Source organism: Bombus impatiens, unplaced genomic scaffold, assembly GCF_000188095.3.
Source record: "Bombus impatiens unplaced genomic scaffold, BIMP_2.2 scf_0010, whole genome shotgun sequence".
Lineage (NCBI taxonomy): Eukaryota > Metazoa > Arthropoda > Insecta > Hymenoptera > Apidae > Bombus > Bombus impatiens.
The window spans coordinates 1-13,386 of record NT_176429.1 but is presented as its reverse complement, the minus strand read 5'-3'; the positions used below and the strand labels follow the sequence as shown (position 1 = coordinate 13,386).

At 31.9% G+C, this 13,386-nt stretch overlaps 5 protein-coding genes and 1 long non-coding RNA gene across 6 annotated transcripts in view; 1 reads left to right on the top strand and 5 right to left on the bottom strand.

Annotated features, from left to right (window-relative positions):
• Positions 1-354, bottom strand: part of LOC100744673 (green-sensitive opsin-like) — a 9,204-nt gene extending 8,850 nt beyond the window's left edge. Inside the window, exon 1 of the mRNA XM_024369127.2 lies at positions 201-354. The gene's annotated coding sequence lies outside the window, so the exon portion shown is untranslated. The remainder of the gene's footprint in view (positions 1-200) is intronic.
• The window catches only part of LOC117152218, a 77,971-nt gene extending 71,884 nt beyond the window's left edge, over positions 1-6,087 (top strand). Inside the window, exon 2 of the long non-coding RNA XR_004462540.1 lies at positions 5,811-6,087. This is a non-coding gene — a long non-coding RNA (uncharacterized LOC117152218). The remainder of the gene's footprint in view (positions 1-5,810) is intronic.
• On the bottom strand, positions 976-2,898 carry LOC100744792 (proteasome subunit alpha type-3). The gene is made up of 4 exons (XM_003484377.4): positions 2,726-2,898; positions 2,554-2,636; positions 1,981-2,372; positions 976-1,378 (listed from the first exon to the last, which is right to left on the bottom strand). The coding sequence occupies exons 1-4, from the start codon at positions 2,744-2,746 to the stop codon at positions 1,110-1,112; spliced, it is 765 nt and encodes a 254-aa protein (XP_003484425.1). The 5' UTR covers positions 2,747-2,898; the 3' UTR covers positions 976-1,109.
• Positions 3,291-5,558, bottom strand: LOC100740363. The gene is made up of 4 exons (XM_012383508.3): positions 4,836-5,558; positions 4,311-4,422; positions 4,068-4,257; positions 3,291-3,783 (listed from the first exon to the last, which is right to left on the bottom strand). Exons 1-4 carry the CDS (start codon positions 5,010-5,012, stop codon positions 3,639-3,641), a joined length of 624 nt encoding a protein of 207 aa, XP_012238931.1. The 5' UTR covers positions 5,013-5,558; the 3' UTR covers positions 3,291-3,638.
• Positions 6,088-6,910: 823 nt separating the features above from the next.
• On the bottom strand, positions 6,911-8,569 carry LOC105680515 (odorant receptor 4-like). Its single transcript, XM_033320481.1, has 5 exons — positions 8,425-8,569; positions 7,753-8,203; positions 7,425-7,524; positions 7,203-7,325; positions 6,911-7,134 (listed from the first exon to the last, which is right to left on the bottom strand). The coding sequence occupies exons 1-5, from the start codon at positions 8,567-8,569 to the stop codon at positions 6,955-6,957; spliced, it is 999 nt and encodes a 332-aa protein (XP_033176372.1). The 3' UTR covers positions 6,911-6,954.
• Positions 8,570-10,311: 1,742 nt separating this feature from the next.
• On the bottom strand, positions 10,312-13,383 carry LOC100740243 (odorant receptor 13a-like; the record flags this gene model as incomplete). Its single annotated transcript, XM_012383339.2, has 6 exons — positions 10,312-10,448; positions 10,544-10,699; positions 10,806-10,928; positions 11,011-11,110; positions 11,337-11,817; positions 13,155-13,383. Coding segments are annotated over 6 exons (1,143 nt in total), but the record flags the coding sequence as incomplete, so codon positions are not given.
• Between the last annotated feature and the right edge of the window lie 3 nt (positions 13,384-13,386).

The following is a 13,386-nucleotide window of genomic DNA, read 5'->3' as shown; positions in this document are numbered from 1 at the left end:
CCCCCCTTTTCCCCCCTTTTTTTTTTTTTTTTTTTACCACCGACACGAAAAAGGGGAAAAAGCAAACGAAAAAGCACCACGTGCCGATTGAACGCGTTAATCGTCGGACAGATTACGTTCCTCTTTTCGAAGTCGCGCAAGAAGCGGACTACATGCATCAACCAAAAGCAGTTTATGACTAAGTTTCAAACTGTACGTACCCTTATATAAAGCCCGGATGAAACTACCCTTTCCTCTGACTGCACGTACTCTGTATCAGTCACCGTTACCGGCTAAAACCAACCCTCTTGCCGGCAGGTAGAAACAGCATGCGCGAAACTACAGCAGCAACCCCCGTTCAACCCCTCGCGGTTACCAGTTTCATTCCATTAGGATGAAATCAACGATCACATGGTCATATTGTTTTCAACCTCCGGTCACTTGGTGCACTTAATTGCATTGAGTAAGGGTATTCTCTCTTGAGGATAGATGTATCATGATGGAAACTAGGTGATGAAAGAGCTGGAGATCTGGTTGGAAATACAATCCTGAGAACTGATGCTGGAATCGAGTTTGTTTGGATTCTGTGTTATATTCTGATTAGACAGAGAGTTCAAATTGGAATTATGTATAAAGGAAATTTCTTACAAATTGCTAAGGATTATTTTTTTAAGCAAACTTGATTTTGTTGTATTGTATCCTTTGCATGTAGAGTACAAAGAATCCTTTTTCGGCGAGTAAAAAGATTTGCAAATCCAATTAACGGCAGGGAAAACTGTACTCGTTATTTGTGGATTATTTCGGATGACAGGCCTCGGATGATTGTTTACAGAATTTACATTTAACGAATGGATGTGTGATGCAGGATTTTTCTCGAGCAGATTAAAAAGTTATGTCACACTGTGGTAAATTGATAAAAGAAATGCATAACATTCGTTTGTAACACATCGAGAGATTATGAAACTAAATGATGCTTTATATTAAAAAGAGAGAATATGCAATTTTATAAACAACAGACAGTATTCTTTATTTGACTATATCAAGATGACAATAAATTTGTTGCAGTAATTTGTAGGTATTTAAATTATAACTTACAATATAAAAAGTATCTTTAAGATTATCGAGTCAATTTACATGTCTTCCGTGTCACTGTCTGAATCTTCTGCCATTGCTTGTTTCGCTTTTGCCTCAGCATCAGCTTTTACGTCCGCCGGTATACGCTCGTGCCTTCCATTCGTGTGTTTACCAACCCAGCTCATTTCAAGCTCAAACTGCTTGTCTTTTAATTCATCGTGAACAAGATAAATTATACGTGCTGCTTCTTTTACTAATTCATTGCAAGTCATTTCAGATAGCTTCAATTTTTCAATTTCCGTCTTTGCAGACTGTTTTGCCTTGCCTACAGAATGATGTATTTAAATATAATGGTTGTGCTGTTGATATGTATTAATATATGTGATATGTCCGTTTTAAATATATACAACTGATTATTTCTATAAATATCAGAAATTCGAAAAATATTTCAGATGATAGTTGTTTGATTTCATGGGGAAAACTTAATAAGATATATCGATTCTCTTTTTACTTTCTTACTTTTTAAGAGATTTCAATAACATAACTTTTTAAAATGAACAATTTCTTATACACCATTCGATGCATACTTTAATTCTCTACAAAAAAGTATTAAGGTACCTTGATTAAAAAATGATTAGTTCGAGAGATATTTTAACTTTACTTTCGTAAAACTTATCGTATGAAAGGCAAGGAAAATATAAACATAAAAAAGTTGCGTTGCCTTCCCTTGCCTTTCATACAATAAATTTTACAAGATTAAAGTCAAAATATCTTTCAAATTAATCACTTCTGACCAAAGTATTTTAATATTTTTTTGTAAAAAATTAAAAATTGTATCCGATGTTTATAGATGTTTATAGAAGATATTTATAAAAATAATCATATGTATATATTTAAAATGGACATATCTCATATATTAATACATACCAACAGCGCAACCGTAGTACCCATATGAAACTCCAGAAGGATCTATCATATACATAGCTGGGCCATCGTGTTCATATGCACCAAGTATTACAGAACAGCCGTATGGCCTGACTGCCGAATACAAAGTATACGCATGCATGTACATAGAAACTCTTTCGTTTAAGTATTTCAGAGGAATACCAATTCCATATTGGGATTTGTAGCTAGATGCTTCGGATCTAGCGATCTCTACGATCTGTCTGGCATCGGATATCAAACCAGAAACTGCCATACCAAGATGTTTGTCTATATTGAATATTCTTTTATTTGTGCCAACCTCATAAAGCTTGGAAGTAACTATCTTTTCCACAGCAAATACAATGCCATCTTTTCCTCTTAATCCTATAACTGTTCTATAATCAAAGCAATATAATTTTCAAATAAATATTTTAAACTATAACAAAAGTTTATAAATTATTGAAAATTCTCTGTGTCACTGCAGTATCCTTAAAGTCTTGTGAACGGTGTAGATAACCAAATCCGCAAAAGATATTTTTAGGATAAATTGATGAATAAAACTATTTGAACACTCACCCTCCATTTTCGACGGCTTTTTGTGCATATTCCACTTGAAACACACGTCCGTCAGGTGAAAATTGAGAAGCAGACAAATCATACTGAAAATCAGAAGGAGGTTATATTTTATAATTGTTCATAACTAATGGATTATCACAGTTTCTTTTAAATTAATACACTATATATTTACCCCTGTGCCTATGGAACTCATTGTTTAGTCAATCGTAGTTATAAGTACTGTAATACTATTACAGGCAAAAATTGTTTATATGCTCAAACGGCGTGAATAGGCGAAAATCAAAACTTGATCGTCAATGCTGTATGCCTCATCATGATAGGTTAGTTGTCAAACTGCAGAACTGACGTCTGGCGGCGAATACGAAAGCTTTTAGTTTTTAAACGACTGTGATACTAATGCGTTATTTCTTCGTCGTAAAATTGAAATAAAATAAGAAAAATTAGGTAAATCAACGTTTAACGTTTTAATTAAGTATCTCGTTATGTTTAAGATAATACATATTTTGTCAGATACTACTGTTTTTACGTTTTTTCAATAAAAATTAAATCATTTCTAGGAAAGGAATGCTAGAAAACATCAAGATGGCGCATATGAATACGAATTTGAAACTGCGAAGTAAGATTCTTGATAGTTTTGGAGGAAGAAGCAGGTAACTAAATATGTAATATGTTAAAATTATGCAGATATACTGCGTGTATATTGTTAGTAATTTTTAATACTGGTCTCTAATAAAATAAAATTTTTCAGCACAATCTGAATATTTCAAGTTCAATTCTTAGTGCACCTAAGTACTTTGGTTTTTACACTGTCAGAAATTAATTATATAAAGCCTAACAATCATTGTAATCTACGACGTTACTAGAAAAATGATCAATTTGTTTAAAAAAGGAAAATTGATAGAGGTTAGTTTTTTTCAATTGACACTAATTATCAAATCGACAAATAACAAAAAAGAGCTCCATGGACAAATGTAATAATGGTAAAAAATTAAAGGAGTCATTTAGAAGCGTACAATTTATTTTTGGAAGCATTCAACAAATACTATAGGTTCTTCCAGAGCATCAACTATTAATTCAGCATGTTTTCATTTCCCCTCTTCTTTCAAAAAATTCTTAATATTCTCTTTCTTGCAAGTATATTGAGGCGGACAATTATCTGCAACACCATGTTCGATGGCTTTTCGGAATTCCGTCACTATTTGCTGGTACTTCCCTTCAATCGACGAACCTCTGAAAAGTAGATACAGCTATTTTTAAAAATTATAAGCTGCGAATATTTATGTATATTTATGCCTTTATGAACACAAAGAAACGGGACCTGTGTAGAGATTTATTTCATGTACTAAATATTATGTATAAAAAATACTTTACTTTGTATATTTTATACATTTTTGAATATTATATGCATTTTATTTATCCTTTGTATCTTTTTTCCATAAAGGCATGAAAATTCATAATCTAGCGCTAGACAAACTAAAAGATATATTTAGAAAAATTTATTATAAATTATGTACTGGGGTAGCAATTTTATCGTTTGGATGATCATTTCTGCAGCTCCTAGATATTCTTTCGCGACGTGAGGTTCTTCACAAGCTGCTCTATACAGACAGGTATCTCCCATTAAGTATCCTAATGCCAACGTAACTTCAGCTTCAGATACCACATTTTCTAGAAATATATTATTATTTTCAATATTTCGTATGTCTAAATATAAGAAAACATTGTTCAATTTTGATAATTGTTTTGATAAAGTACACCTTCTTCTAAGTCGCGTCCTTTGTAACCATGATGGCCTAGATATCCTGCTCCAAATACGACTGCTTTCAATACCAAAAGTAATAACAAATTTGATAAATTCAGATTCAATACCTGTAAGAATTGTATCGTTAAAAATTAATACTTCATCTATTCTTAATTCGTTTATTTTATAATTTCTGACAAAATTACTTCAGTATGTTCAGTTTTGCAATAATTTCTGTTATCATTATTATGCTACTGTATAAGATATTTCTCACCGAAAATGTTGAAACTATGTAGACGAATATTTCACGAATTAAAATTAAATAATTTCGCATAGTGCAACACGAGGTATATGTATTTGCTTCTGAAGCAGAGGCGAAATCAAAGATTCCAGTTGCCTTTACTTTCTTAAATTGAATATAAATGTATTTGACCTAAGCTAAGGTGCTAGAAACACCTTGTATACGATATTAAATATGTACATAATAAATATAATTCACTATTATATTTATAATATAATATATTATTATATGATGACATACCTGACTACTAGTCGAGGATCTTTGTACAAGCTCCTTCGCTATTTCCATCAACATAGAAACTCCATTCTTCTTATTATTTGGTTCCTTAAGAAGCTCTTTATTGCCTTCCATGTTTCTAGCAATAACCCCATAACTCACTAATCCCATGATAATCAAAATCTTCGCGTTTAACATCATTTTCTGTCAACTTAATTTAATTTCTCACCATATACACAACAGACTGGACCTTTTGGTCAAACTAAAAGTATCTCACGAAACAAATCAAGTATTAATTATAATCGAAATTATTCATCGTACAAAGAAAAAATTATTGTAAGTTCTCGTGTAAGAGAAAAGTCGTGTACTTCGCGACATGAGAAGAACTAAAGTAACGTCGCAGACGATGGGAGCGGTGATTTTTATAAGGTGACGTTTTCTGTTGCCAGCAAACCGTACAACTCGTTTATTTTTTATCTGCGCGCATCAAAGAAAACTATGGCCAATCTCTCTTTGTTTTCACCCATTGTGATGGTGTTCCATACACAATTGTTAATAACGTTTATTAGCCACGCACCACGCGAACTTTCATTCGTCAACGTTGACGGAAATAAACGGTGAAAACTCTTGCAAATAACTTCTACAAGTTTTCTTCTATGTATTCTTAATCGTTATTCTATACGAACAAACAATTTTTACTGATTAACAGATTTCGGATTTTCATGGATTTATGGAAATTTTGGAAATGATAAATTACACAAAATGCACGTGATACAGTACAGTATTCTCTATAATATCCAGAAAGTAAAACAATTTTTTATCCAAATTCTATTTTCTTAAATGATATTCATGGAAATATGAATTTGCTAAAAAATTCGCGGGCTATTGATTCAGAGTTTTCTTGATGATTCAATATATTATATTTTAGCATAATTGTATTATTTATATTATTTTTATATTATAGTATAATAGCAGTAACACCATTGCTTCTGATCGTAGCTACTCGTGATGGTATACCAACTGTCGTCCATTCGCAATGTGTCCAAGTTTCCACCTCAAAAAGAGCGCATAATCGATGAGAAATAGGGAAAATGACAGTGGACAATGATGATACCTAACACGAGCAACACTTGTAACAAAAGTATCAGCTGCGGTTACGGATCGTAGACTGGTTAAATATTCATCAATAGCGTGTCTGCGGATCGTCTGTAAGTAGTCAACTAGAAATAAGTTTAAAGCTGCTCAAGTATTATGCACCCAAAGCAAAAAGAAAAAAGAAAAAATGTCGATGTGGAGAAAAATGAACACAAGAAGAAAGAAAAATGTTTCGTCAGAAATATTCGTGGTCTCGAGGAATCTTGTTAATAATTAATAATTCGATTACTCTTTACGCTGTCAAGTTTTTCATCTCGTTTTTTTACTTCTTGTTGCTTTGAGGCATAATTTATCGTTTAGAGGAATATATTAAGATTTTCTTCTCGTAATACTTCTTTTATCAAGTTAATGGACAGTTGTAAAATTTGCAGAAGTATATTATTTATTTTTCATTGCGTGTAGAACAGAAACATATCCCATCGAGGTTTTTAAGACCTAAACACAAGAAAAAGAAATTGCTCTGTATATGTTTAGGTAAATATGAAATGTCACATATGTATATTGTTCTTTTTTATATTATTATTCGTTTTCACAGCCCAGACGAAGGGTCTGGATTACGTATTTTTCTAACTTCTACACATTCTCGCATTTCTTTTAGAATATTGTTCTATCTAAAGACTTTCACCAGTTTACATTCCTATCTTAAACATATACATACATCTTATCTTATATTTGAACTAAATCTTAAATGTATAGGGCGTTTACGGATTTATTAGCCAGTGTTTTTCTTGTAAATTGCATATATTAGAAAAAAGTGGTCGAGGAAAAAATTTTATAGTTTTCTATGACCAGTGTAATAGCATATATATATATTTTTAATATTTTCAGTATTTTTCGAGAAACGAGAGTGAACTACAGTTTTTGAAGCAGAATGCTGTACGTTTTTTTATCTCATACGAAAGCGCATGACATGACGAATTTATCGAATGCACATTTCAATTCTGCTAATGACACGCTTGCGTTATAACACATTTTAGAGTAAATTGTATTATGACTCGTCCACGCTTACCTGAGAGAATAGCACTAAAGTAAAGGAACAAAATTTGCCTGCTGTAATTTTTAAAGGCGAAGCCCTGGCACGACACATGATAATTATAAGCCATCTTGCATTCTTGGGAGGTAAATTGTACCATTCGGCATTGTACACCGTGTCAGCAATTTCTGTACTCTGAAAAAAATTGCAAATTTTAATTACCGAAAACATCGATTAATTAATTTTTCTTTCATAAAAGGTACCTCGGAAGTTAGTTTTTCGCCCATGTAACAATATAGGAACAAATGCAACATCACATAAACTACGTATATCAGCAGAAACGAAAGTTGCAAAATCATGTATTCCATCTCTTGCTCTCCAAATGACTATAAATTAAATGATGTCAAAGATGGTGTATTTATTTTAGAAAATTTGTTGATACTTTAGTGCGATATACATTTGGAAAAGGTATGTTTTCTTCGTACCATAATGACTTGGTAAGATTGAGAGCATATCTGAATGGTGCAACTTAGCATTTGAAGGAGGAGCATCATGTTGAAAGAATTTTCTATCTTGTTGGCGAATCTTAGATATGCATACGACATGATTAATAATTGTCAGATGGCAAAATTATGCATTTAATGGTTAAAACAAAGAAAGTAAAAGATGGACTTAGAAAGATTTTAAATTCTTGAATTTCAATTTCGTTAATTAATATCTCATAATTCTTCTTATTATAATTTATACTCATCACTGTGCTTCTTCCATCTTTTTTTATTATCTTCAAAAAGAACAAATTTTTTGAATACGAACCTACTAATATATTCATGCTTCTGAATAATTTTCTGCAACTTCTTTTCCAGATCTTTCTTATCGTACGAATGAATCTTCCGTAAATCGTCCCTCAAATTCGAAAGCTGTCCGCAGACATGGAAAATCAACAGAACGACAAAAGTATCTACTGCTGTGTACGTAGTGGCCGCATAAAAAGTAGCCATGAATTGACCGATCATTGTCAATTCGTAATTTGGACTGATGGTAATGTTATAGGGGAAATAGCCACGATAGAACAGCATGTTGTCACTGTATCTCATACTAAACAACCGTGCAGGCACAAAAGCGAGAAGGACAATGTTGGCCATCAACGTGCTTCTTATTGTAGTCTTTCTAGTGATCCTCCGGATGTTCACCATTGTTTCTCGTTCGGCTTTGTCCGTCGTTGTGTTCCAGTCATTAGCCATGCACTTTACCAAAAACTTTAATGCTTGCAATAAGAGAAAATGGCAGATAGAGTACGTCTTGAGAGTCCATTTTGTTTGACAATTGAAATATGATTAAAGAATATTGTAGAATATAACGTAGATAGGTAATAGAATATAATGAAGTAGAATAATAGAATAAGATTTATATAGTTTATATTTGGCAGTATTCTTACTGAAAAGAAACATGATAAATCCTTACTTGTTAATTTTCTGAAATGCTTACGTTTGCCTTTGATCCAAACAGCCATAGCCTTCATAAGTGAAATCGTGGTAGTAATATTAGTCGAAAGATTCTCGATCACCAAATTAGAATTACCCGCGATTAACAAAAGATTAATAGTTTGTGGGGCACATGCGAAGCACACCATCATGATAAACGGTAAGAGAATGTGATAACTGGAAGGCCGGTTCCATTTCCTTTCTTCCGGCCAGATACCCATAAACTTTAGCATGTGATAGTTCCAACCATACACATAGTTTAAATCTATGTTTCCATCTATCATAAATAGGCGCTTAATAAATAATTCTGCATGCCAATAATATATATATATATATATATATATATATATATATATATATACGTAACATTCTTTTTCTAACTTTAGTATTCTTCAAAAATATAGTCTCCATTTTTTTGGTATTTTAAATCTAAATCATTGTTTACTAAAAAATAGTTTTCGACCTCAAAATTTAATATACAATATTTCTTTTTCTGTTTGCGGTGTATGTATATTACTTAAAAATATAATTTCCTTCGCTTTTACTCCTTCTGTATTATTTTCACTTACATAATCATTTATTTTTAACAATTAAGATTAACAATTAAGATAAAAGAAAATTTTCTACAACTACTGCTACATTTTACAAATATTTTTTATCTAATATATAACATTACCTTGTTGGTTATCCATAGAGGCCCTTTTTCCCATAACTGAATCACCTGTTCTTACGTTGGGGAGTTATTCCGTCGTTTTTCTCAGCGCATGTCCCCTTCATGCAGTCAGAATGCGCATTATGATATCAATTATTCGTGAATATGCAGTATAGTGTCATTCTCAACTTTATGTCGAGGTAAGTTGAATCTATCATTACAGTTTGGCTGTTGCAAGTATGTATTCATTTGTAATTATTCATAACTTCTTCCACGACACGAGAAAATAAAAAAGAAGCAAGTGACGCCTGCGTCTTTGCAACTCTCTCAGTATATACTACGTTCCTTTCATGGATGCATGTAAAAATTCACAAGTAAAAGAAATTGGATCACATCGAGCAAATAATCTATGAATAATTACAATTATTACTAGAAGGTAACGTTGTCAAAGAAATTTGTTTAGTCGATGAATATAATGCCCAGGAATTCTATAAAATATAAAACATACAGTTTGTAAAATTATGTTTATGAAATAGATTGAATTAAATTTGTACCGGTTACATTTATGTGGCATGTTTATTATATTATATTTGTAGGATTAATATATAAAAATAAAATATAACGTAATTAAAAATTTCATTTCTCTTCTATGCAAATTTTTTAAATGTGTAGTTATATAGTAATGCCAATACCTTCAATATAGTACGTAGTCCAGAACGAACTTTCCTCTGTCATATTCTTCACTTAGGGTTTAGGTAGTTTCAGAAGTCTATGTAAGGGCAGTCTTTCCCTGTATGCTGCAGTGATACAACGTATAGATAGCTCTCCGCGACATATCGCTTGCTTTCTATTTGTATCTAGTGGTTTTCTATGTTATGTTATACAAGTGCAATTTTTTTTATATTAATGACAGCAATATCATTGTTTTCCTATAATATTATGTATATATAATACAGGATGCATTTTTTTATTTCATATTTTTTTCTTGCAGGAACTTAAAACGGTGAAGTGAAAATGACAAGGAAATAACGAAAAGCAGAAGACGTGCCATTTCTACGAAATGTGAGTTTTATAAATATTTCGATGTTTTGATCGTTTTACCAAAAGTTTCTTCGAATGTTTGTGCAATTACTTCGGATAAAAGCATTGTTATGGGACTATATGAATCGTGAACATGACCTCTGAACGGATATCAAAATATTTATTCAACATGTAGCGTAATTTTATAAAACGTTCGGTTTACAGTGTTTTTTTATTTTTTCTCTCATATACAAGAACCAATATATTTCAACCATACGATTATGTTACTCTTCTCCGAACAGTCAATCCTTCATGGCTAACAATACTGAAAGATATCCGGCAGACGTTTTTAGAACCTAACAAAATATCATTGTCAACTCTTCTGATCCATGTCTAACTGTATGTAAAAATCCATTAGAAAATAATTTAGATGCATGATCGTTTGACTCACAGCATTAAAGAGTTCGAGCGAGAAGGGACTGAATTTGCCAGCTGTTATTTGAAACGATACTTTCGCGCGACATATTACGATAATTAGCGAAATCGCGTTCTTCGGTGGTAAATCGTACCAATCGCACTCGTATGCTGATTGCCCAACACCGGTACTCTGAAAGTAAATGTTGTATTAGGGCGTGTGGAGCGTTACTTTTGCGAGAAAGAAATTGAATTTTCGTTCTTTAACAAAATTTTCCATTTATATATAAATAACTCACTTCCCCTAGAAGCATTTCTCCTATATAACAATAAATAAAAAGATGCAGCATAGTATAAATTACGTGTATGATGAAAAACATCATTCCAACTATTCGTATGTCCGCTTGCTCCTGATCTACGGACTAAAATGGAAAGGAATGTACATTATATAGCAATTTCTTATCTCGTCGGAAAAATATCAATGTAATATTAACTTCAGCATACAGTTATCATACGATATCCAGTCAGACAAAACATCGCTGTGCAGATTACAGTCTGAACAAGTAACGTGAGATTGAAGCAATCTTCCATGATCACGGCAAACCTTGGATTACAAATGCTTCTTTAAATTCTAATTTAATTAAATTATTGTTTTGCATTTTTCATTTTCCAAATTTATTAACATTTTCTTTTCTTTAAGTAACACTTAATTTATTTTTCTTTTCTTTTTTTTAAATAATTGGTGAGGGAAATAAATCTTCTTTTAAGACCTATTTTAATAAACATTTTAATAAACATTTTTAGTTCACTAATAGATCGTTTGTACCAACCTAGATAACAGATTGTGCCTGTTCACAATGAATCCCAGTCGTTCATGGAACCTTGCGTAATTATTATCCTCCTTCGTCGCGTTAGCTAGATCCTCGAGTGCCATTCTAAGAACAGTTAATTGACCGCACAAATGTAACACAGGAACCGCAAGGAACGTGTCGAAGCAGGAATAGGATATCCCTGCTAACATCGTGCCTATAAATTGACCCAGCCACGTGAGTTCGAAATTTGGACTCTTGCTGGTGTTGTAAGGAAACGTAGCTGGATGAAGGAGTCCTCCTAGATCGGCTTCTGACGCACTTTGCATATTACTCCAAATTTGTAGCGATATAAAAGCGAAAAGCATGAGATACGTTAGAGTGGAACAGACTATAGATATCATTCGACTAATTTGCGCGTTCTTTAACATCGTTTGACGATCTTGATTTGCGATTGGCTCGGTCCAGTCGTCGAACATTTGGCTGAGTAACAGCGTTAAGGCTAAGAAGATATTAATTGTTATATGTACATTATATTTGTGGATATCGTCACATAATTTAGAAAAATATTAATGGGTAATGGGGTGCAGCATCAGTAATTGGATCTTTCTGTTTCTAGTTAAATTAGCTCACGTATGGCCTATTATACATACTTGATGTACGCAAGTATGTATTTCGAAATTAAGTATTGATAGGGAATAATTGATTTTACGTATTGATACTAAAAGGGATAAAATTAATTTAGCTTGATTTAAAACCTTGAAAGACTTATTAGCTATGGATATTTATGCATTTATGAGAAAATTAGTAAAAATCTATTGAATACAGATTCATACGGCTACATAAAATATTTCTTAGAATATTACAAAGGTGAAATAAGTCTCCGTTTAGATTTTATTTCTTTGATTAGGTAGATTTGGAAAAATAAATTAGTAAGTAAATAAACGAATACGTAAACGCAAACGAAACCGTAATCGTAACCGTGACCGTACCGTAAAAGTAAACATAAACATAAACATAAACGTAAACATAAACGTAAACACAAACGTAAACATAAACGTAAACACAAATGTAAACACAAACGTAAACACAAACGTAAACACAAGCGTAAACATAAACATAAACATAAACGTAAACATAAACGTAAACACAAACGTAAACGTAAACACAAACGTAAACATAAACGTAAACATAAACGTAAACATAAACGTAAACATAAACGTAAACATAAACGTAAACATAAACGTAAACATAAACGTAAACATAAACGTAAACATAAACGTAAACATAAACGTAAACATAAACGTAAACATAAACGTAAACATAAACGTAAACATAAACGTAAACATAAACGTAAACATAAACGTAAACATAAACGTAAACATAAACGTAAACATAAACGTAAACATAAACGTAAACATAAACGTAAACATAAACGTAAACATAAACGTAAACATAAACGTAAACATAAACGTAAACATAAACGTAAACATAAACGTAAACATAAACGTAAACATAAACGTAAACATAAACGTAAACATAAACATAAACGTAAACACAAACGTAAACGTAAACACAAACGTAAACACAAACGTAAACACAAACGTAAACATAAACGTAAACATAAACGTAAACACAAACGTAAACACAAGCGTAAACATAAACGTAAACATAAACGTAAACTCAAACGTAAACTCAAACGTAAACACAAACGTAAACGTAAACGTAAACGTAAACGTAAACGTAAACGTAAACGTAAACGTAAACGTAAACGTAAACGTAAACGTAAACATAATCATAAACATAAATGTAGCTATAAATATATATAGGTATAAATACCTTTCTTATAATATCGTAGAACGATCTGCTTAATCAATGCAAAGGCGATCGGTATATTAATCGATAGGTTTTCGATTATTTCGTTGAAATTAGTCGATTTCAATACCAGATTTGCTGTTTGTGGTACACAGATGAAAGTAAACGTCACAATAGTCGTAAACCAGAATATTATACTAGATAGTAAACGTGATCCTCTTGATACTTTTCTCGGTTCCGGCCACACACCGAGTAA